The following is a 26,333-nucleotide window of genomic DNA, read 5'->3' on the forward strand; positions in this document are numbered from 1 at the left end:
GCTCATCTAACCCTTGCGTTGTGCTCGTCGAACCCTTGCGGTGATGCTCCAGTAATAGGGAGGAGGGCAGAGGCGTGAGAGAGAAGAGACATAGAGGCGTGAGGCGTAAGAGAAGAGAAAGGAGGACAAAGACGAAGAGAGAGTGATTGAGGTAGACAAAGCGAAAAACAAACCACGAGTGCGAGAGACACAGACCGAGAGTGAGAGAATACTTGTGAGGATGCGGCGGTGGTGATCTGCCGACGGTGGTGGTGGTGGTGGTGGTGGGAGTGGCAGTGGCGAGCGGCGTTGGTGGTGTGCGCTGAGGTGAGGTCATGTAAGGTGAGGTTTGTTTTCAAATTTGTGTGCGAGAAGAAGAACTGATATATCTAAGGCGCCAATATATTCATTTCCCTCTAAAATCCTTTAGCAACTAAACCATTTATTTGGTGACAAAATTATTTCCTTACTAAAAGATAAAATTATTAGCCACGAAAATAGTTTTCTGACTAAATAATATTAAAATATTAAAAATTATTGGTGACGAAAATATATCCGTCATTAATAATTTTATTATTGGTGACCAATTTTTTCTTCACCAAAAGTCTGAAAATTTTGGCACCATCCGAAAAATTAGCGGGAAAATCTTTAGTGACAAAAAAAAAATATAAATAATGACGAAAAATAATTTTGTCACCTATTTTTTTTATTATGTATACAGATTAGTGACGAAATTTTATTTTTGTCTCTAAAAATGGTACATTTGGAGACAAAAAATTATTTTCTTCACTAAAAGGTACGTCTTTCGTGACAAAATTTATTTTCGTTATTAGTTTTCGTCTCCAAAGACACTTTTTCTTGTTGTGTCCCTAAAGCTCACTTAGCAGAACTCCTCCAACATCTCTGACCAAGATAAAGTGTTGGCACGTGAACAACCAAGGCTGGAGGCAGAATTAGCTGCTGTCAAGCAAAAAAGGCTTTTCTTATAACAACAAAAGGACCAACTTGGCAAAGAAGCAAGGAGCATGCTCTCACAAATGGGAAGCGGTCCTTCATCCGTCGAAGCCATCAAAGAAAAACTTGACGAAGCCCAATCTATGGTTACAGATGCCCAGTCAGATTGGGGTATTCTTGCCATCCTGTTCCCCAATACCTGAATTTTGGTTGTGTTCCACCTCTTGTAAAGACTTTAACCAAACTCCAAGCTATTGTAATAATTTTAATGAATGTCAATGCTTTATGTTGTAAAGTCTAGTTTATTACTTCTTTACATTTTCCCACATCGTTTGACAATTTTGTCCAACTACTTTCCATTTACATTCGTTCTATGTGGGAAGGAAATTTCATAATAACACTACTAAAGTCGATAGAGTTACAACACACACTCTCCATAGAATCGACTAATAAATTACAGAACTACTACTAAGTGTACACCGTACATGCTGTTGTGTTGCTGATGTCTATATTGGTCCCCACAATTATTAACTTCTTAGTCTCCCTCTTTCTGTGGCCCCTGCCAACACAATCTTGCAACTGCCAATGGTTTAGTGTTTGAACTGCTCATACACTTGAAGGATCTCAAACCCTAGTAAAGTTGCACTTCCTTCTGTCAAGCTGTTCCTGTATCATGATGCCACCTGCCCCTCAATACTTTGGCCTTCATATCGATAGAGAAAACCCTAAACCCTGCACACGAGTCTTATTGCAATGCACCCATCAAGTCCGCGACCTAAGTTCATAATCGCCACATAATCGGAGCCATCCAATGTAGATGCTCCATCTTTAAAGGCCACTTGTCCTTTTAATTAAGCGTACAATCTCACATTCACCGTACCACGTGTCACCATCCAAATGATCTACTGTCGATGGGAACCCCATATAAAATGGCTACAAATAGCTACGTAATGGCGTTTGGAAATGGAAGGAGTTTTTCAATGGGTTCATCTTCTTTAGTAGGCAATATTGCTATTGTGAGCCATTTAGGGTTATAAGTTGTGTAAGAGCTGTTACAAAGCTTATGAAGCAAAGAAGGGTAGTCTGAAGTAAGTTGACGTTGAAGACGTGAAGCTTTTACGACTATTGTTGGGCCCATTCCTTGTCTGATTTTAATTATGTAAACGTTTAGCTGGGCCAAAGAAGGGGGTTTGTTAAAGTGAAAATAATTTTATGTATCCATATGTACTATATATAAAGTGAACACCCATTATGGTGTCCTCAACCCTTGGTTTCTTAAGCTACCATGTGTCCACCTTTTATTTTTTAAAAAATAAAAACATATTTGATAGATGACAAGAGGGGACCTGAACCTTGGACTTCTGTGAAATAAAGAAGACTCTTACCAGTTCACTGTTGGTTTTATATATAATAAATATTTTATTTTATTTGTACTTATTTGAATTATGCACGCATCGCGTGTGCCAACCGCTAGTACTATTATATATGTGCACACTGAATTGGTGTCAAAAAGTGTAGTGGGTTCTCCTTGTACGGTGTGCCAAATTCTCTATCCTCAAAGCACAAAAAAAATTGTTATAGGAAGCATGATTTGAACCCAAGACGTTGGGTTTCATTCAGAATACTCTTCATTTGTTTAATATTTGTATGTATGCTTACTTATCTGAATTGCACATGCGTCGCGTGTACCACCCGCTAGTTACATTAAAATTATACAAGTTGGGCATTGGTTGCACCAAATTATGGATTATTCTTGTCGACAGGTGGATGAAACAAATGGTGACATGTGACACTTTGACTTAACTGAGAGTATTTCATTAGTGAAATGGATAGATGGCATCATAAGAATGACATTTAATGCAGCAACTGTTCCAAGTGATGGAGCGCTTACTGCACTTCATCATGGACTTAGTGGGTTCTTGCAGAAGTGATAAAGTATAGAGTAAGGGCTAATCTCTGTCGATCAGACATTCAAAAGGGTTGAGGGACACGTGCCATGATAAGACAGAGTATCACGACAGGCAGAGTAAAATATTTGGAGTTCCCAATCCTTTGAGTAGGGAAGCATTTGAGGTAAGGGGAGTTGCAGATTCAAAGTCATGTGATAGTGGACCACACAACAAGGGAGAAGATATAAAACCCATGGATTTTGGAAGGAGGGACATGAATAATGAACATTTCAATTGGTTTTGGTCTGGGGAGTTGTCCTGTAATTTACTTCTTTTTCACATTTTGCACATCAATCAATTAATTTTCTTCTTATATTCATTTATTTAACTATAAAAAAAAATTACAAATCATCTCAATTTTTTTTCAAAACATACAACTAAATAAATTTTTTTAATTTATAAACTCTTTAAAAATTATATTTCAAATTGATTCAAATGGAGCCTAAGTCTGTCAACCATATCTCTTAACTGAACTGCTCCACTATGACTATGATGAAAAACAGTCAATAAAGGCACATTTGCAGATGATCGTGTTGGCTTTTTTGCATAATAAAATGGTTACATAACTCTTCTATTGAATAGACCTACAAATCAGAAAGGATATTTATTGATCAATCGCGCTATGTAGCTCAAAAACAAGCCCCCCCCCCTCCGAATCGTCCGAAATTGATAAACGTAGTTTTTGTAATGTTTGGCCCAGTTGCAACATATTCGATTGACACCATGCGCGTTTAGAAAGAAAGAAAGAAATAGAAGTAGAGAGAGGGGAACAAATTGGAGAAAAAGAGCTGAGAGCGACTGGTGCTGACCATCGACCAGCGAAAAACTCTGCTGAGCATCAATCACTGTGTTGTTCGTCGTCCGGCGATCTCTGCCCACCGTCAATCACTGCGTTGTTCGTCGACTAGCGAAATACCACTTCGATGTCAATCTCGATTACTCACTGTACTCACCGTCTGTCCGTCAATCTCTGAATCTCGCCGTCCGTCCTGAATATGATGGTGCGTCTTTTTTTTTTCCTTTTAAATTTTTATTTTTTTGTTAAGCTTGAATGTGGGGATGTTTTAGTTTGCATACTGCTTGTGGTATGTATATATATATATATATATGAAATGTAATGTAGTGGTTAAGAATTAAACTGAATCTATGTTTGTTCTTGTTGATGAAATGAAATTAGAAACACAACACTAAGTTTTACCAAAATGGATAGTGGGGGAAAAAATTTAATTTTATTCACAACATTTTTTCTTTTGAAAACTCAATTTATTTTCTGTATTCCATCTTTTTTTGATTTTGTGTTTTCAATCTTCATAACCATGGAGTTCAGCTAATTAATCTACATAAATAGAGGAAGTCCCAAAAAACATGTCTTAGATTAAACAGTAAGTGTATTTTACAGTGCTTCAAAACTAGACGCAAATTTATTGTTCTATGTTCTAATTACCTACTTCAACCCAATGATAACTAACAAACTGGTGCAAACATATGGCAATGTAAATTTTTCAACAATCAATACCTCCTTTTGGAATTTATCCAATTCAAAAGGAAATTCAAGTGCCATATTAGGAACAAGTTCATGAAAATGTTCTGCAATCCCTTCACTGCCTCCACTAATGGCCCAGCCCTGCAGATAAAAACACTTATTAACTAATAGCATGGCAAGAGATAGAATGCAAACAACTGAATAAGCTATATTAACCTCTTTATGCTGCAGCCCACCACTATCACTAGTTTCATGCGATCTTGAAGTTGATCCTCCTGATTCTACTAACAAAATATCATCTAACAGCGATGATTCAGTATCAAAAATAGCACAAAGCACATTTTCCTTAGTCACTTCAGCTTCCAACTCAACAGGCTCCAAATTAACTGATTCCTCATTGACTTCAGCTATAGTCCTTTTATTTTTATTTTTAACATTGTGGGTGTTTGGGAAGTGGGTTTTTTTGTAGGTTTTTTTAGTTGTAGGATATTATTCAAGAAAAAAAAAATTTGTTTGGGAAAATAGTTGGATTTTTTTGTGGTTGGATATGATGTTAGTGAGAGAAAAAGTGAAATAATTATGGGGTTTGATGTGATATTTTGTTTGGATTTGTTTTTTTGGGTTTTGTAAAACATTTGTCTTGTAGTGAAAAAAAAAAAAAAAACCCAAAAATCAAGTTCCTAAACACCGCCATTGTATTTCTTATCTTGAATGGAATTTCCAAATTTTTCATTAGTTAGTTGCATGTTTTTTAGACTTCTATGCACAACACTTTGCAATAATCAAAATAAAATTGCTATATGTGTGATGTATAGCTATATAGCCTTGTTCTTCTATATGTGTGATGTATATGTGTGTTTTGGATGTGTCTATAGCTGAATCTGTGTGATGTATACAAACTGTGATTTGAATCTGTCTATAGCTGAATCTGTATTGGGATGTGTGATGTATACAAAGTTCCAGTAAACTGTTTCACACTTTGCATTTGAGTTTGAAGATACAATGGACATTGATTCAAACAATCCTACATTGAGTGGGGGTGAGGAAGTTGAGGAACTAGAGAACAATCCTTCATTAAATGAAAGTGGTGAAATTAAAGAACCTAAGAAGGGGATGTGTTTTACCTCAAAGCAAGGAGTGCACGAGTTTTATGCAAAATATGCGAAAAACCTTGGATTTGCTATAGCTCACAGAACACAGAATGTTGGAGCTGATGGAAATGTGAAATACTTTGGAATTGAATGTACTCGGGCGTATAAGAGGACAACAAGATCAGAAGTAAACCCCCTGAAGCCATCTTTGTCATCAAAAATTGATTGTAAAGCGAAGGTAAGAGCGACTTTACAAAAGGATGGAAAATAAAAGTTAACTACAATTGTGCTTGAGCATACGCATGACTTGATTCCTAGTGACTAACAACATTTTCCAATGAATAAGAGGATTCTTAGTCCTGTGAAAAGAAGATTAGAAATAAACGATGAAGCAGGAATAGGGGTGTTTAGGAATTTTCATTTTATAGTTGTTGAAGCGGGGGGATATGAGGCATTAACATTTGATGAACGAGATGCAAGGAACCACATTGAGAATGCTAGAAGATTGAGGCTTGGGGTAAGAGATGCCGAATTAGTTGCATTTTATTTTCATAGGATGCAACAAGAAAATTCAAACTTCTATTCTGCAATTTACTTTGATATAGATGGTTACATACGAAACTTGTTTTGGGCAGAAGCCAGGAGTAGGGCAGCTTATAAAGCATTTGGGGATGTTATCTCATTTGATACCACCTATCTCACAAACAAATATGATATGTCGTCTACTCCATTTGTGGAAGTTAATCACCATGGACAGTCAATCTTGTTTGGTTGTGGGCTATTATATAATGAGAACACGAAGACATTTGTTTGGCTATTCAAAGAATGGTTAAATTGCATGTCAGCCACTCCTCCAAAAGCTATTATAAATGACTAGTGCAGAGCTATGCAAAATGCCATAGAAATTGTCTTCAGACAGGCTCGACATTGTTGGTGTTTATGGAATATAATGAAGAAAATTCTCGAGAAATTGAGAGGATATTCCCAATATGAAGCCATCAAATTTGCTTTACAAAATGCAGTGTATGATTCTTTCACAAAAGATGAATTTGATAAGGAATGGAAAACAATGATTGAAAAGTTTAGCCTCCATGACAACAAGTGGTTGGGGGTATTATATGGTGAGCGACATAGGTGGATTCCTGCCTATCTGAAAGATATATTTTGGGTTGGCATGTCAACTACACAACGAAGTGAGAGCATGAATGCATTTTTCGATGGCTATGTAAACTCAAAGACTACTTTAAAGTAATTTGTTGAACAATACGACAATGCATTGAGAAGTAAGGTGGAGAAGGAGACCAAAGCAGACTTCAAATCTCGAAACAAATTGTATGATTGCTTAACGGTGTATGAGTTTGAGAAGCAATTTCGTTCAACCTACACAAATGCGAAATTTAAAGAAGTTTAAGTAGAATTGAAGCGACTATTGTATTGTCATGCGACTCTTGTGAAGGAGGAGGGATCCATTTGTACTTATCACGTCAAGGAGGCTGTGCTTGTAGGTGAGAAAATGAAGAAAGTTGAATTTCTTGTTTACTTTAATTCAACTGAATTTGAAATGCAATGTGTGTGTCGGTGGTTTGAGTTTAGGGGGATCATGTGTGCCCATTCCCTTAGTGTGCTCATTGAGAGGTGCATATATGAGGTTCCAGATAAGTACATTATGTCGAAATGGAGAAAATATTCGGAAAGAGGGTACACATGTATTCCAACGACATACACGAAATTCGAGGCTACCCTCAATGCAAAGGTACATGATAACTATCACAAGACATTGGATGAAATTATAGAAATTGCTTCCAATGATGTTGGTAAACACAAAGCCATTCAACTTGGGTTAAGAGAAATCATGGAAAGAGTCAGAAAAGATGAATCTGGTTGTGCGAGTAATGTGCCACCTTCTAATAGTATTGTCCCACCTTCTAATAGCACTCGCAAGGTGCTTAGTCCTTTGGTTGCTCGTCGAAGAGGCCGTCCATGTATGAAACGGAAGGTTAGCAAGGTGGACAAAATAGTGAATCAGTTGAAGAGAAAGAATAAAAAGGCACCAAAAATCCAGGTATATTTTTTATTTTCTGCTTTTATGTAATTTTCAGAAATTTTTTTTTTTTTCAAACTTATTCACCAATGTGTGTTACTATAGGGTCGTAAGATGGGTCAAGGTGAACCTCGTAAGTTGAATTTTGGTTGTACGGACAGCATGGAAGACAATATGTACGATCAGGTATGTGTTTCATGGTTCACTACTATTTTTTGTATGGTATTTATTTCAATGTTTGAACTTATTAATGAAATTTTGTTATTATGTATCATAAGGTGCCGCAAGCTTAATCCTACTATTTTCCTTGTATAGATAGGACACAAGAGAGTATGTATGTACCGGTATGTATTGATAATATCACACCTCAATAGTTTTGCTTCTTCTAATTTGCAAATATGTTTGTGAGAACAGTTTTTAATATTAGTTACTTTGGCATTGAATAGGCACAAGATAGCGCATTGCAAATGGCGGACAAAATTCGAAGCGCGTCTTTAAGTGAATCAAGAATGGCGAATATAGATGGTTCAACTTTTGTGGACTTGAATATAGATGTGGATGCAAACGCTCCATTCTTTTTTTAGTTTCGTACTATGGTATTTATCACTTTGGTTTGTAAACTTGGGATAGTTACTTTTGTGGACTTTTGCATTAGATACAATTTGGTGATGTTATTTTGCTTAATTATCAGTGAAAGTTGAATTGGATAGCTTTGGTGATGTTATTTTGGTTATTTTGGACAACAGGTCATGTTTGTTAAACAGATTATGTTGTGGTTATTTTGGACATCAGCTCATGTTTTGGTAACATGTCATGTGGGTTTGAACAGGTTTTGTTTCTTGCCAACAGGTTCTGTTTTGGTAACAGGTTTCTTATGTTTCTTGCCAAGCTCATGTTTTGAAAACATGATCTGTTCTCATGTATTGAACCTGTTGGCAAGAAATTCAGTTACAATGCATATATTGGTAACAGGTTTTGTTTTGGATACATTAGAAATTTACAATGTGGCATGTGGGTTTTGAACAGGTCATGTGGGTTTGAACTAGTTATGTTTTGAACAGGTTCTGTAAATGATGAATCAATATATGCATTCTAACTGAATATGATTCTGAATAGGTTTTGAACAGGTTATGTATTGAACAAATTCTGTTTTGATGAATTTCTGCTTTGAACAGGTTATGTTTTGATTACTCAGGGAATCTGTCAAGTTATGTTTGGAACAGGTTATATTTTGAATAGTTTCTGTGAATGATGAATCAATATATGCATTGTAACTGAACAGATTCTGTTTTGATGAATTTCTACTCTGAACAGGTTCTGGTTTTTTGGTTTTTGAAAGGAAAAATCTATTCTGAATGTAATAAATGTGTGTTCACCATTAAGCTGACAATCTTCCTTTATGGTCATCTTGATTTGGTAATGATGCCCAAAGCATCTCATCAGGAATCTTAAGAGATTTATAGATTGGCATTTCTCAGATGTTAAGAATTTCTAACTGAAGCTATTTGTTTCAAGTTTAGCAGCGCTTGTGTCTCTTTGTATGAATATTTAAGATGATGCAAAATAATAAAAGACATGGAGACATCTTCCTGTATTTTAGTTGTCCTTTTTGTATGAATTTCTGTCTTTAATATGCATTGTAGTGGTTGAACTATCTCATTATCAATCATGAATCAAATTACTACTCATAGATTAGCAATTCACATTTTTGCCAACAGATTACTACTCACAAATTACTACTCACATTCTTGCCAACAGATTACTACTCACATTCAACAACATATACTCCTAATCTACATCAACAACAATTGAAAACATAATAGGTTTTTCATTAGACACATTGAATGAAGCACAACACATACCCACAATCCATCAAGTGCATTCAATCCATAAGTACATCCATCAAATTTCCCAGAAGCTATCAACTCAGTAATTTACATTATAAAATAGAAAACAATACAAAATACAATGACATATAGAATCACATTTAATTTCTTCTCCATCCTTCGAAGGCTTCTACGATGCTCCTAAAATTCATTATCCATCACATAAACCCTTGTGCTTAGATCATTAAATTCTTCGCTTCTTATAGATTTACGAGGTGCAGCATTGGAGATCACGCCACCGTCATTATCTTCTGCGAACTTGAAGTAATTACAGTGTTCCTTACTAATCTACAATGCATGACAATCAGTTAATCAAATCAGACAAATAAATTTCCAAACAAATTTCCGTACTGCTTACGTATTTCAATGGACAAACAAAGAACAAATGCCCTTTATTTCTATTCTCATTGGTTCAGACAATGTACATGGCAGCTGTTCTCCCACAATCGCACAATCTTGATGTCAATCTTATGTTGCTATTGTTACTAGAGGAACAAGCCATTTTTTAATCTGCATACAAAATACAAAACAGAGACATGATACATACATAGCTATTATTGCTACTGTTGATACATACATAGCTATTGTTTTATTAATGTTATTAAAACCCTGTCCTTTTTTAATTGCTAAATATGCATCCAGTTTCATAAGCATACCCATATCCAGATAAAGCCACTGTATATATCTTAAACTGTGAGCAAATGGTTAAAAGCATGAGCATCTAAAGGAATATCATGGTATTACAAAAAACTAACTCTTAATAAAATCAAATAAAAAGGAAGCACTAACCATAATGCTTACGAGCATGTATTCCTAATGTTCCGTGTCATGTTCTAACCAACATTGGTGAAGATTCAGTATACCTTATTTGATTAAATTGATGTCGGCGAGGCTCAATAATATCATCATCACAATGACAAACATCATAAAACAGCAGAAACACCTCTTGTAATTATTCTTTGTGCATTAAAACAAATGGAGATAAGACATACACAAGACACTTCTCAATATCATCAACCTTCTCAAATAATCAAAACCAATTGTCATTTCATTCATTTGTCTACCAAGACTAGGAGCAGAATAGTGAATTACTCAGAGCAAACAACATAACCTAGTACTCTCCAAAGAGTCAGAATGGTTGAGGTATTACTCGAACGGGGTAAAGTCAAAAAGTTTCTAAGTTACCTGTGTTTGACCAAGCATGATAGGCTTCCCAGCCAATAGCTCGACAAGAATGTAACAAAGAATAACACTTTATGGTGTTCCATACAAAATTGGAAACCAATATGATGAATGTCAAATATCTTCCTCAAATCATGCTGGATGATCTTCATACACTATCATTCGGTGTCATAGACAAACCAGTTTTTTTTTTTCACAATTCATTTATGTATAGCAGGTTGAGTTTTCTGATCAAATTTCTGTTTAGCAGGTTGAAAGTTTAAAAATAAAATTTTCTACAGCAAGTGCAGTAAGGGAAAAATAAAATATTTGAACTAGCTATCGAGTATTCCACAAATGGCATAGAAAACCCAAACAAAACTAACCCAACACATTGAAAATACAATCGAACATTCTCAAATCTTAGAAACACCAACAAAGCCATCATCAAAATTAGAGAGAAAGGGGGAGAGGCAAAAGCAAACCTCCAATGGCCCATTAGGAGAGGCTTGAACTTGACACCTTAACTGTTATGTTCAAACCTCAAATTGAGACATCAAAACCTCATCAATCCAATTAACTCATGTCTGACTTAATCAACAGATATCCTATAATGCCCAAACAATAAACATAACAATCAAAAATTGAAGGCAAAACCCATAATGCCCAAACCCTAACAAACAATCATAACCCTAACAATCATTAATTGATAACACTGGAAAATATGTTCTACAAATTGAAGGCAAAACCAAATCCCTAACACAAATTGCAAGAAAAATCCAAACACAAAAACACATAAACCCTAGTTTTTTTTCTATTATGGGTTTACCTTTTGTTGTGGTACCTTTTTTTCTACTAGTTGACACCGCCGTATGCGAGTCCACACCCGTAGCTGAAGATCTATTCTACGCGTTCACAGAGATATATGAGGATACGGTGTTGATGAGAGGATTTGGAAGAGATTAAGGGCTCGAATGCTTTTGGAGTCGAGTCTGAGGAGAAAGTGAGTAGAGAGAGATGGTTTGGAGTCTGAGGAGAGAGAATAGACTTTACTTTTTTTTTGGGCCATTTGAGTTCGAAAATTTTGAGCTACAGATCATTTTTGAGGAAAAAAATACTAACTAGTGTTCAGCTTGTCTCACAGCTTGTCATTGTCGGGACCCACCGCATTAAACCGTTCCATTTGCACCGTGTTAAATACCTTATCATTTCATTCAGTAGGCATAAGAAATTTTTTTTATATACCTGTGAAGATGAAGTCAATCCCCATTAACAACGCAATTAGAGAGACTGATGTGAGGAAAGTTTTGGTGAATTACATTGTCAAACCTGCTGTGACCAAATTGGACTCTGAAATATTCAAACATTTTATTGTGCAAGGCCAAAATTTCGATCGCAGAATTGCAATTAAGATGTTTTTCTTTATGCTACTCCTGGTTATTCTATTCTATGTAAGAAGATATATAAATCCCTTTTGTTTTTTGTTTCAGATTGAAATTAGAGTTTACTAACGCTGTGTTTGGTTGAAAGATTTGGGAAGGGATTTAGAAAGAAAAAGAAAAAAGGAAAATATAGATGAAATGTAAATAAAATATACATATATTTCACTTAGTTTCACATACATTTTTTCTTTCCTTTTCCAAATCCCTTAACCAAACACAACATAAGTCTTATTATTAACATTACATATTCAATTGAAAGTATTAATCTTCTTTTATATATATTGACATATCTACAAAACATGACCACTTGAGCACATATAGTGTGTTAAGTGGTCAAGTTACTCAAGTGACAAAAAATACATATATAGTGTGTTAGATAACATATTGCCTTTAATATTAATCTTCTTTTTTTGTCATTATTCTTATAATATTATTTTTTTACGAGTTGCATATGCATCGCATATGTGGACCACTAATATATATATATATATATATATATGTATATATCAAGATAATTTTAATTCACTCTTTTGAAAAATTGAGCCTAGTTTGGATTTTGTAAAGGTTTTTGAGAGTTCAAGTTTTTTTCATAAATTTTATATGTTTTAAGTGTATTTGGATTGAGTCGATCTAAAAACTTTAAATATATATATATATATATATATGTTTGTATTTAATATTTTCAAAAAAAAAAATCATAAATTTTATATGTTTTAAATATATTTAGATTAAGTGGATCCAAAAACATTGATTAAAATATTTAAAAAGTTCACCACAAATATAAATTAAAAATTAAAATCAAAAATTATTTTTGAAATTTTCAAAATCAAATAGAGCTTTAAAAATTATTTAAGAATTTGAAAAGCAAACAAGTTTTGAATTTTCAAAATTTTAGAAACTATTTTTAGAATATACAACTAAACATGTTTTTAAATTTTGTCAACTCTTTTTAAAAAGTTATTTTTCAAATTGATTCTGAACAAGTTTTTTGTTTTCCTTTTTTTGTTTATTTTTTTAGTGAAAATTTTTAATATTTTGTGAAATTTTTTTACTTTTAGGTACACCTAATCTAGGTATACTTAAAAAATATAATATTTGTGAAAAAAAAACTTTATAAAATTCATCAAATACAAAAAATATACAAAAGTACTAAAATTACATTTTTATATTTTGTTCTATTTTATGAATTTTATAAAAACATTTGTACAAATTATATTTTTTAAGTATATATCAAGATTTAAGTAGATATAAAAAGTAAAAAATAAATAAATAAATATTTAAAAAAAATACAAAAACTATTAAAATACGAATTAAAAATTTTTAAAACTCGAAACCATGAAGCGTAATATTCTAATTTCCATGCTATTTTAGGATTCTTATGATTGTCTCAAAGGACTCTATCAACTATAATGTTGAGTATTTGAAATGGTGTCGTTGTGTTTGATGTGATTGTATTTGGTGAAATAAATTATGGCATCGTTTGGGAATTTGGCTATTTTAATTATTTTTTTGACTTTTTAACTATTTTATGAGATGGAAAAAATTGTGTTTGGAATGAATTGTGGATTTCTTTTAGTTGAATAAATGGGTGTGAAAGAAAAAATGATTGATTGAAGTGTAAGATGTTACATTTTATCTTATTAGTTGTTTTTGTCTTTTTTTTTTTTTTTGGTCTTTATTAACTATTTTAATTAAGATCCAAGTTGCCAAACATGATGTAATAGTACTGGAGCAAATATATATTATTTTATTTTAGTTTGATTTTTATTAATTTAAATACTAATTCTATCATTTTATGTTAGTGTTGGCTTTTTGGCTTTCGAATGTTACTTTTGTAATTATGAGCGTGCCAGCAAGGATCAATCAGTCCTTACAGAATTATAATTGCCAAACAATTATTCAGACGATTGTGTTATGGTTCTTTCGGCCTCACTAAAGAGGACTTTTACTGGTGGCTTACTAGTAATTTGACTTCAAAGAACTTAAGCATAAGAACAGTTAAATAAACTGAAGCATTTCATTAGTGTGAAAAACTTACAATGATCTTAGTTCTGTAGAGAATTACAGCGGCAATATACTTCGAAAACTACTCCTACAAATGAAGTGCAGCGCAGAAACTTAAAGTATAAAAATATAACGGACAGGAAATAACACTGGAATATGTAAAGTAATTCTTTAGATCTTTCTCTGTCCCTTTCTCTGAAGTCCTTCCTGCTATTTATACTCTCCGAAGATAACCATCGAATTGTACTTCAAACCGTCGAACTGCTCCTCCGTAGTCGCTGATCATGCTACCTTATAAGTAGTTCCACTACGCATTCACTTGCAGTTAGGCTTCCCCCTTATATTTGAATTTGAATGTGAGCAACCGTTGAAGCCACGTCACCGTACATCTCTTTGTTGATCCGCTACTACTCAGATCTTATAATAACCAATATTAACTGCCACGTGTATGATCAGGATCGAAAACCTGCCTGGTCTCCACGTATTACCCTGACTTTGCCACTCGCCGAATTGTCATTGGCTAGTGCAAAATGTGTAGCCAACATTACCCCCCGCACTAATATACCCAAGACTTGGTGATATTAGTGGATCAGGGTCCCTTTTCCCACGTCTTTAGAACGTGCATGGTTTTTGCATCTTCCCAGAAATGCAACTGTCACTCACCATCTGTATTAATACTCTCGTCTTAATCCTTTAAGTACTTTCACTGTCTTAATATCCGAACAGACTGATACATTTCAATGGCCAAATTAATTTTTTCCTCCAGTGATGAAGCATACGAAGAGTCATATGTCGATGCTATTTCTCATCGAAAGCATGCATTTATTGGCCACATTTACCCACCTTTCTATATTCAGGTCATGGACGTCTTTGCAAATTACTGACCTTTGGATTACGAACACATTGCTCTTAATCCTTCGATTCAGAAGGCTACAAACGTAGATATAAGAATTTTCCCCTCTAACCTACCTTTACAGTTCGAACAATCTGCTCTCAAACCTTTGATTCAGAAATTTGCAAATATGGATTTGAGAAATTTTTCTTCGCAAATTTCTGTATGGGATAAAGCTGCAACTTCTTCCTCTTCTGGGGGTTCCAACTGGACAAGCTGGTCAGTACCTGAGACTTATGATTTGAAGGAGCGAATCAACCACCATTTTGTTGTGTTCACTGACCCTTTAGAGTTTCCTTCCTATACTCGAAGTTCAGTTGTTTATCCCTATGTGCCCATTGACCATCGGCGTAGTCTGGAGGAGAATCTTCTTGTAGCATGGTATACATCTTCCATGCCTACAAAGATAGTGCACACTGCCCCTCGCCCAGAAGAAGCACAAGGGCATAACCCATCATTCTTAGCCCAGAAGGCGAAGATCTGTTCTTCTGACTGGCTTGATTATATTAATGCCTTTGTTCCTTCTGCTCTCGTATCATCCCCAAAAACAGAAGCGTCCACACCTTCTTCTTTGTCCCCCGAAATTGAAGTATGCATACCTTCTCCCCCACCAATTCTTTCCTGGACAGAGAAACTGAAGATTGCCCTATCTATGGAGAATGTCTTTCCACCTTATAAACCTCTATCTCCTCCTACCCCAGCTGAACGGAAACAAGCTCAGCTTCTGCTTGCAGCCTTCTCTCACTTGCCTTTTAATGTACTCGAGGACGAAGTCCCTCTCAAGAACCTTCGATGGGCTTGTGATATTCTGACTAGGGGCCATGTCCTTAATCCCCTTGCTCAGACAGAACTTCATATGTTTCTGGACCAACTTCCATTGTTTCTTTGCTGGCATCGAAATTCTGTGGCTACTACACAATCTTTAGACCAACTTTCGTCTCTTTGAATTCATGCTCAATACGAAGCAGAGAACTTTATTGAAGAATTCAATGATTTCAAGAATAAAGATTCTGCGTATTGGGATGACTTAGACATTGATGAATTGGAACAAAGATTAAGAGAGGTGGCTTTCGAAATAAAGGCTGAAGAGCTCTACTATGAAGTGAGAGCACATCAACTTATGCAGCCAATGCTAGAAAATTTAGAAGATAGAATAAGGAAAGAACAAAAGTTCATTGATCATTGTTGGACTAAATTTCATGATCTTGTTATCTCTTCCATTCCTTATTTTTATGAGCTCGAGTTCATACCGAGATAGGGTCAGCTGATGTAATCGCTCTTGATCTTAATATAAACAAAATTCTTCTTCATTTGTCTTTGTTTGACCCTGTCTTCACTTGTATTTTTACTTGTGTTTTAAAAGTCAACTCAGAGCTCCGAACTTCGAACAATTTCATCCTTTGAATCTGGACTTAATTGTTTTAAATAAAACACTAAATGAGCCAATTGTAAACCTTTCCAATTTGTGGAATAAAGTACAGTGCTTCGAATCTAGCAATTTAACACTTAAAGCCTGTTTCGACCATAGTCAACATCCAGTCATTGTCATTATTGCTTTTGATGTTTCGAACACCAAATCCCATCCTTAAAGAATTTCAAGTTTCGCTTCGAAGGACATTACCTTTGTTAAAAACTCTAAAAACAGGTCTTTTAGCTCTTTTAAGTGAAATAAATACTCGAGTATTTTTATATTTTGGGTATGGCAACCCACTTCGAAGCTGGCTTCTCTTTTTCGAAGCCGTTTGACTTGGCTTCGAAACAAAATATCTTACTTCGAAGCTAGCCTTAACAACTGGGCTTTGTTTTTCCCTCCAAGAGCATCAATGTTGAAGGAAACTTTTGTACTCGTACTTTTAATACTTAACAACTCATGTAATATATTTTCAAATACGAGGGCTTTAAAAACCCTTTTGTTTTGTGTTCTGAAATCACCTACTCTTCTAATCGCACAAACCCCTCTTATTACCGATCGTCGACTTCTCTCTACTTCCTTTCCCGAAGAAAAACATACCGTCAATGGCTTCTCCTTCAGTATCAGTCGTAGAGTGCATGAGCCCATCCGTGGCCCTGAAGAGGATTATTGATGCAGAATGCAAAAAGTACAAAGCTGGGGAGAAGAGCGCTATTGATGGGCGCATCTTTGTCCCTCGTCGCCATGTGCAATCAGACTATGTGCTCGGGCCCATATTCAAAGAGGTCCTCACTGAACTCCCAACCCTGTATCCCCGACTGGAAAACCAATGTCTTCTCTATGAAGGTGGTCTTGACTGGAGGAACTGGAGGATGAATCGCCCCCACCGATGCTGGCCCACGGTGAGACCAGAGTGGCAAGAATGGTATGATCGGGTTATTCCTGCTAAGACCCTGGACCTTCAAGAACTCTACCTCCTCGATGCTCTCAGACTATATAGGGTAACTATTTCAAAAGACCCTTTCGTTGTTCCTGCTGCTCTATGTTTTTGGAATCCTGTCTTTAACTTTTTCCAATTTAGATGTGGGATGATGGCCCCTACTGTTCTTGATATTTGCCATTTACTGGGACTATCTCCCATTGGCACCCCTTTTGGACCAGATTATCCTGATTTAGCAGTCCCTTTCTCTCTCCCCTCCCTTAACTCATCTTATAGTGATTTCGCTAGAACTGAGAATAAAAGAGAGGGCCCTGTGACTGATAGGGAATTCTTTTCTTTCTTATTGTATTGGCTTTGCAAATTCCTTTTTTGCACTTCCTCTCAGAGAATTATGCCTGAATTTGCCCCTCTTGCCAAAGCCTTTGTCTTACAGAAAAAGGTGGCCTTAGCCCCACATGTTCTAGGGCACGTATATAGAGTCTGCTCCCTTTTTTGTGAGAAACCCTTAGATGCTAATCAAGGGGGGCCATTCTGGATCCTTCAGTTTTGGCTTTTCGCCTATTTTACTGAATTACAATCCAAATGCCTTAAATTTTCTGAGCCAAACCCTCTTACTCATGGCATAAGGATGGCCAATGCTTCACTTTACCCTTCTACCTTTGCCTTTTACTTCTCTTTCTTTCACCAGCTTCCAGCCTCCCTTCCTACTTATCGCTTTTGTCCCTTCAAACCTTCCATTGGTCCATCTTGGTTGAGGGATTTTCTAAGTGACCAGTCTTGTACTTCGCTTGCTCACAAGGATATATGGGCTTCCATTCTGATTCCCAGAGAGTTATTTATCGGGACTTTGAACCCGAAGGCATACAAATGCATTGCTAAACCTTACTGTCCAGCTCAGTTTGCTAGACAATTTTGCCTTTCACAAGGGGTCCCAATACCCCTCTATAGCAACACAAATCTCAGCCTCACCAGAAGGGATTTGAAAGTCCGGAAATCCAGGCTAGAAGAGACAACTTTGAAATTTGTAGATGACTTGGCCAACTTTGAGTACACCCCTTTCATTCCTCAAGGTACCGTGTTGAAGAGGTACCAAAACTGGTGGGTGACTAACATGGAGATTTATTTGGCCATTCCACCTTTAAGCCTACTAACAGTGTTAGATGTGACCAAGCCCAAAGAAACTGGGGAGGTCACTTCTTCCACTGTTTCAGAATTGGCACATGCTACTCCTGCTGCTTCAATTCCTCCCAGAGTCACTCGGGCTGCCTCGAAGAAAGGTATACCCTTGTCTCTTCTCCTTTTGTCTTTCATAATGCATTTTGCCTTATCTTTAATTCTTCTTTTGTGGAGGTGGTCAATCACAAAAGAAAATAAGCCTCTTTGAACTCGAGAAGGGAACATCCAATATTCAAGGGGAAGAAAATGAAGAATCAGATGAAGAGGAAGAGTTATTTTTGAAAAGAAAGAAGAAGACGATCGTCTTTTCATCCGACTCGGTAACTGCCAGAGAGTCAGAAGATGAATTCATCTCTTTGGAATCTAGATCGCAGCTTGAAGAACTTGAGGGAAAAGTTGAGAAAGAAATTGAGAAAAAGCAGACCCTGCCAATACAGAGGAAAAGGAAAAGAAAGATGACTGTTTCTCCTTCCGATATGGTCGATGACTCTGATTCTGAGACAATCGCCAAAGCCATAGAGAAGAGAAAAAAGATGTCTGCTTCCGCTCCTATCTCAGTCGAAGATACCATCCATAAAGCAGTCGTCAAGACAATAGAGCAAGAACATCCTAAAGCCATGATTGTCTTTGAAAGAGCTGAGAAGAGACGGCAGCAACAGTTTCTGAGAGATGAACCTGCTGCTGCGACACTGTAAGAAGATAACAGACTGCCAGAGATTACACCCTTCGCAGTTCCCCCATTATTGCCGATACTTCTGGAGCAGGTAATTTTATGCTTTTGCGATTTTTCCTCTGTTAGCCTTTGGTATCGAGATTTAACATTGCCTTACATTTCTTCCTCTTGCAGCAGCAACTTCTGAGTTCATCTTTCCGATGGAACCTCTCTCCGTTTCATTCGAGGTAGATCAGATGCAGGATGTAGGGACTACTTAGACCATACTTCCATTTTTAGGGTCTACATTTTCTACACTTTTCCTGAGGCCAAGCATTCCTGCACCTTTTCCTCTTGGTTTGACTCCCTATCTTTCTTACTTGACTCTTGACTTTCCTCAATTTACTTCTTTACCGAGTCTTGCTCCTCTCTCTCCTTCCAAGGAGATTCCAAGTGCTACCTTGTCTTTGATGGGTGCTGACAGCTCTCCAATTCGTGACTTACCACCTTTACCTAGCTCCAGCCCTCCTTCTCCTGATTCATTAGTGACTAGGACCATGGAGACCATCAAAGATGCTCCACCCATTTCTCCTATTGCTATGCAATCTTCTATTTCTCCCATGGCAACTCTCTCTGCTCTCCTCATGTCTACGGATGAGATTGATATTTTTGAAAAGAGATTAGCTAGTCTTTTTGACATCACTTCTACTTCTCCGACATTCGATGAGGAGGCTGAGCCATTAGTTTTAGCTGATTCTTTGCTGAAAATTTTTGAGAGCTCTCCTTCCTCCAGCAGCCAGCCTTCTGTGCCTTCGATAGACTTGGACACCTGTCTAGACCTGCTAATTTCTTTTTCGAGGATTCCCTTCGAGGCTCTACAAAGGCCCATAATTAAAAACGGGTTTCTTCAATGCTGCAAACTTGCTGAGCAGTCTGGTATGGATGTCTCTAACCACCTATCCCAGGCAGCAGCTACCATCGATTTTTACATCAGCATCTGTCATGCTGCCAAGGCCGCAGATGAGAAATTGGTCAGAGATCAAAGTTTTGTTTCTCCAGTGCATACTAAAGTATCGACGCTTAAGGAACAACACTCCTCTGCCTCTCACTTCCGAACTCAACTGCTGGAGAGGAAAGCTCAACTCGAAGAGGAGCTTTCTGTAGTGAATCAAGCCTTACTCCGAACTGACCTCAAACTGCAAATCACCAATCAAGGACTGGCTGATCAAAAGAAAGATATGGCTGCAGCTATTCAACTGTTTTCGTCGTTTACCAATAGGAAATCTGTTGTACAAAAACAGCTAAAACATTGTAATGATTTTTGGGCCAACTTGTGGCACAATCTACTTGACTCTTTATAAAACATTTCCTTGTTTACTATTTTATGTTCTTGTACTCAGTGTTTATTTTATTCCATGTGTTTCCCAAATAGTTGGAAAATAAGGTTTTAAATATCTGCCATTAATCTTTTTGGGGTGCACATAACCACTCAAATCTTTCAAATGGTATGCCCTAAAAGGCAAAACTCTATGAATTTGATATGGTCCTTCCCAGTTAGGTGACCATTTGCCAAATCTATGGCTTCTAATCCCTATTGGGAGTATTGTCTTCCACACCAAATCACCTTCATCGAAGCCAATGTGTTTGACTTTCTTGTTATAATTTTTGGCTGCTTTCTTCTTCTGAAAGAGAATGCTATTTAATGCTAAAATTCTAGCTTCATCTATATCTTCTAATTCCAAGCACATACTTTGATAGTACTGCTCAGGATCCAACTGGTCTTGGCATCTTACCCTTAAGGATTTAACATTGATCTCCACTGGTAACACTGCATCATGCCCATAAACTAAGGCATAAGGAGTGACTCATGTGCTTGACCTTGGGGAAGTTCTATAAGCCCACAATACATCTAACAATAAGTTATGCCAATCTCTCGGATTATCTTCCATAACCTTTTGTATTCCCTTTTTTAAGAACTTGTTAGATGACTCAGCTTGTCCATTGGCTTGTGCGTAATATGGAGTGGAATTCACAAGGCTAATCCCGAACTCAGCCACAAAAGACTTTACTATTTTCCCATCAAAAACAATCCCATTATCGACCGTTATCGTTTGTGGGATGCCAAATCTATGGATCAAATCTTTAATGAACCCAATAACCTCCGTCTGATCTACAGCTTTATATGGTTTGGCTTCGACCCATTTGGTGAAATAATCAGTAGCCACCAAAATAAAACAATGATGCTTCGAAGAGGGAGGGTGTATTTTCCCCATCATATCCATGGCCCATCCTCTAAATGGCCAAGGCTTTACTACTGCATGTAGATCCCATAATCGTACCATGCTTTTGACATGCCTGGCAGCCCTTTGCATATTCTATGCAGTCTTTAAGGATAGTTGGCCAATAATAGGAATGTCTTCGAAGCAGCCATCTCATTTTTACACCAGGCTGATGTGCACCACAGATACCTTCGTGAACTTCAGCCATAGCTATTAATGCTTCTTTCGGCCCTAAACATTCTAACAATAGACCATCTCCCCCTCTTTTGTAGAGATCATTGTTATATATGATATATTGCACAGATTGCAATTTAACTCTTCTGCTAGCTTTCGAGGATGGGCCAGCCAAGTATTGTATTATTGGATGTCTCCAATCCTGTTCCTGCAGATCATTATAATTGATTTCCAGGACCATGTTCCTCTTACTTAAAGGTGGTATAAGTTTTTGGTATGTCGTTTGGCTTACATCCCAATGAGTACCATCTTTACTCTTGAAATTTGAAGCTTTCTGCGCCACATCGTTAGCTCTATTATTCAAGAATCTCGGGACATAAGTTACATTTACTATTTCAAATTGAGAGAGCAAATGTAATGCGACGACATAATATGGCAGCATACTTATACTTTGACATTTAAAAATCCCTTTTACTTGGTTAACGACCAATTGGGAGTCTCCAAATATGTCAACTGCATCTACTTGTAATCCAATAAGAATTTCCAATCCTACTATCAAAGCTTCATATTCAGCTTGATTATTAGAACAAGCAGTTTCATCTATTCTGAAACCATGTGTGGTTTCGATTCCTTGTGGTGACTTGATTACTATACCAATTCCAATTAGGCCATTGGCTTTCGATCCATCGAACCACATTTGCCATGGCTCGACACTAGCCATACTGAGTTTCATTATTTCTTGACTCTCTGTTTAAGATGGATGGTCTGCCAAAAAATTGGCTAAAACTTGTCCTTTCACTACGCTTTGGGGCACATATTCTAAGTGAAATTCTGACAGGGCTAATACCCATTTGCCAATTCTTCCCCTCAACATAGGTCTAGATAACATGTATTTAACCAAATCTGTGGTTGTAATTACCAAGACAGTTGTAGGCAAAAGGTAATATCTTAATTTCATTACAACAAAATACAATGCAAGGCAAAGCTTTTCTACAGCTGAATATTTACATTCGCAAGAATTTAAAAACCTACTAAGGTAATACACAGCTTGTAACAACCCTCATACTGTTTACCGACTACTGACTGATTGATTACCGATAAACACCGATTACCGTTAAACTGAATTGATTATGACTGATAATTGGACTGATTAAAGTACTGAACTGACTGATTGAAATTGGAAACCGAATTGATTGAGTATATGTTAGTTAAATTGCATTTTATCTGTTTGACCGTATGATTATCTGTTCATGCTTATATGTTTAAACTGCTAATTGAAGGCCATATCGGCGGCCGAATTAGAAATTGATTGATGTTTTATGATCCACATAATTAATGTGATTTTATGGTATATTTATCTGAAAACTGATTAGGTATGATTAAATTAGATAAAATAAGCTAATTAAAGAGTTTGGTTTATTTACCATATTGCCACCCTTAGTGGCCCACTCAACATACATGTTTGAGCCTCATTACACCTTGTATCAAAAACACATTTCCATCAGCCATTTCTCCCGAGCTTAGCCGACCATGAGAGGAGAGTTAGAGAGAGAGAGAATTGTTCTTGTTGATTTGGCTTGAATTGCTTGGAATTGAAGTGTAGATTGCTATACTGAACCTCTAGACTTGCATTCGAGGAACCTAGGTATGAATTTCATCTTTTGATTTTGTCTTTAAGTTGATTCATGCATGGTTCATGTTAATTTGTAGAGCTAAGTCATGATTTGGTTCATTAATGGTAGATTGAAGCTCATCTCTTACATGCATGTTAGTAATGTTGCATTTTGAGGTTGATTACATGGACATTAGTACATGCATGCTCATATTGTTGTTACAGACCATGTTTTCATCTGGTTTTGAAAAGAAATGAGCTCATTTGAGCAAGCTTTAGAGCTTTAATTTGGTTTAAAACTCATCCATGCATGTTTGAATGTTGTTCTTGAAAATGGGTTTGATTATGGTTTTAATTGACTCGCCTTGGGCTTTGATTTCTTAAAATTGAGCTTTGAAACATGATATTCTATGTGTTTATAAGAGTTTTCCAGAAAATGAGCCCAAGGGGATCGGTTTTGAGTTGTTAACAACTTGGTTTTGAACTTGGAGGTGCAATCTGGGTTTTCCAGATTTTGCACTTCCGCTTGAGCGGAGGAAGTGCCGCTCGAGCGTAGAATTCGAGCATCCAGTATCTCTGCACTGTTTTACCTTACGCTCGAGCGGAGGATTGGGCGCTCGAGCGGAGTCAGGTCTCACGCTCGAGCGGGCATCGAGCGGAGATTTCACCCATCCAGTACTTTTACAGTACGCTCGAGCGGGAAAGTTTACGCTCGAGCGTGTACCTTTGTTGCATGACCGCTCGAGCGGGGAAACGTGCGCTCGAGCGGGACTCTGTTTTTCTAAAAATGCTTTTAAATGTGCATCTTTGCATCTTCATCCCGTTCTAGGCATTCTTAGGCCTAGTTTAAGGCATCTTGTTGAGGATATAGATGTAGAACACACCGAGGCATTAGGGATTAAGTTATGATATTTCCCAACTGTGTAGCTTAGTGTGTGTTCAACCTGTGAACTGTGTAGGGTTGGCAACTGGGGAGACACGCTCTAGCATACTGTAGCCCAGAACTCTGTGAGTAACAATTGTGTAAAGATATGTTCAACTGATATCTTTTGAATACTGAACTGAACTGTCTACTGAACTGGTATTATCTACTGAATGAATGTGTGTCCTTTATTTCTGAACTGTACTGTGGCATCCTTAGTACTTACTGTTTACTGTTACTGTTACTACGACAGAATTCTCTGTCGGTTCCCTCGTGGAACCACTACTGTTTACTGACTGATGGCCATCATTACTGTTCGGTCTTTTAAGACCTACTGTTACTGTTATGCTAATGGATGTACCACATATGACTGTTTACTGTACTGAACAACTGAATGACTGATTGAAATGAACTGTTTTCATACTGTAAGGACATTCATTCTAAACCCCTTTACGCTTTATGTTATTCACTGGGCTTTAGCTCACTGCTCATATATATATGTAGGTGTACAGGCACCAGACCGCAGCTAGAGGCGCCAGGGTTACTCCAGTTTTGTCAAGCCAGCCTTTGTGCCTCACTGTGAGGTTCCGAGTTGCCATGCTATGGCTTGGGGGTGTTTTGTCTGTTTTTTTCCCCTTCTGTACTGTTTTACTGTTTGGTATAGACCGTACTGTTTTGTACAGACGGAATGTTTTCTGTACTGTTCTGTAGGGTTGAGTCCCTAGTCGAATGGATGTGAATATTGTACATATTGTTCTGTACTGTTTATGTGTGAATGTATGAAAAGCCTTTTTGCATACAGACTGTCACAGCTCAATGGACACTATTTATTTACTGTATTGGCTTCCGCCAGGCCCTGTACTCTGTTTTACTGTATTACCGTTCTGCAGGCCTTCGGTAATCTCGGATTACTGGCCGGTTACGGTGCTAAACCCATAGGGCCGGGTTTGGGTCGTGACAGAGTGGTATCAGAGCGATACTTACCCCGAGTTATACCGCACACACGTGTCCAAATGAGCCATAGGGTGTCCTAGAAAGTGATTAGGGCATCTCATGAGCATGTTAAGTGTGTGATTACGTTATGACTGAATATCTGCTAATGTGTTAAACTGTTAAACAAATGACTGCTTATGTTTAAAAAACTGTTATAACTGCTTATAGTAAAATGGACAATGCAAATGAACCTGAGTCCTCATCTACTGAGGCAAGAATGGAAGGAATGGAAAGAATGATGGAACTGATAACTGCTAGACTTGAACAACAACAGAACCAACCGCCCCCACCTCCTCAGGTACAGCCGGAGCCTAATGTGAATGATGGGGATATTATTGCTCTCACCCATAAATTCAGCAAGATGAAACCGCCATCCTTTCAGGGAGGCCTCGAACCGTTAAAAGCTGAAGCTTGGGTGCTTGAAACAGAAAAATTATTTGAAGTGTTTCCGTGCTCGGAAGCGAATAAGGTATTGTTAGCTACCTTCACCCTCCAAGAAGAAGCTAGAAGGTGGTGGATGTTGATCCGTGATACAAATACTGTTATGACTTGGGCTCAGTTCAAGGAGTCCTTCTTCGAAAAGTACTTCCCTCAGTGTGTCAGGGATAGAAAAGTGACTGAATTTGAACAACTGAAACAGGGCACCACGTCGGTTGCCGAATATGAAACCAAATTTACTGAACTTGCCCGTTATGCACCGCACATGGTGGATACTGAATATAAGAAGGCCAGAAAATTTGAAGGTGGCCTTAATGTGGCAATACGTGACCGGATAAATGTTTTGAAACTACCGACTTTTGTGGGTGTTCTCGACCGGGCATTGATGGCCGAGTCGAACATTGCAGCAGTGAAACAATCTGAAACACCAACAACCGAATGGCATGGTAAAAGGCAGGGTTTCAAATTCAAGAAAGGCAAGCACAACCCAGCCAATAAGAAACAGAACACGGGATCAATGACTAGCCCCAGCCAAGGGAGTGGGTTCATTCCACCCTGCTCTGTATGTGGTAACAAGCATAAAGGGGTTTGTCACAAATTATCTGGAGCCTGTTACAGGTGTGGCAAGGTGGGCCACATGGTTAAAGATTGCCCTTCTGCCCCTCAAGGCAATAGCAAAGCTGCAGCCAGCGGCGCAGCATCAAATGCTCCACCAAAGCCTAACCCTAAAGCGACCGGGAAAGAGCCTGTGAGGCAAGGCCGAGTGTTCGCACTAGTACCGGGAGATGTGCAGAATATCGAGACCGTTGTGTCAGGTATTCTTTCTATTTGTGCACAAAATGCATATGTATTAA

General features: G+C 37.3%; 1 protein-coding gene across 1 annotated transcript; it reads left to right on the top strand.

Annotated features, from left to right (window-relative positions):
• The first annotated feature begins 5,367 nt into the window (after positions 1 to 5,367).
• LOC145824095 (protein FAR1-RELATED SEQUENCE 5-like) lies at positions 5,368 to 6,333 on the top strand. Its single transcript, XM_082923685.1, has 2 exons — positions 5,368 to 5,694; positions 5,803 to 6,333. Exons 1-2 carry the CDS (start codon positions 5,368 to 5,370, stop codon positions 6,331 to 6,333), a joined length of 858 nt encoding a protein of 285 aa, XP_082779811.1.
• Positions 6,334 to 26,333: the final 20,000 nt, after the last annotated feature.

Source organism: Camellia sinensis, chromosome 4, assembly GCF_055761805.1.
Source record: "Camellia sinensis isolate YWXY chromosome 4, ASM5576180v1, whole genome shotgun sequence".
Lineage (NCBI taxonomy): Eukaryota > Viridiplantae > Streptophyta > Magnoliopsida > Ericales > Theaceae > Camellia > Camellia sinensis.

Excerpts from the sequence above, each read along its gene's own strand:
- LOC145824095 (XM_082923685.1), top strand. The coding sequence starts at position 5,368 with ATGGACATTGATTCAAACAATCCTACATTGAGTGGGGGTGAGGAAGTT. Across the intron at positions 5,695-5,802 it reads AAATTGATTGTAAAGCGAAG|AGGATTCTTAGTCCTGTGAA; the intron begins GTAAGAGCGACT and ends CCAATGAATAAG.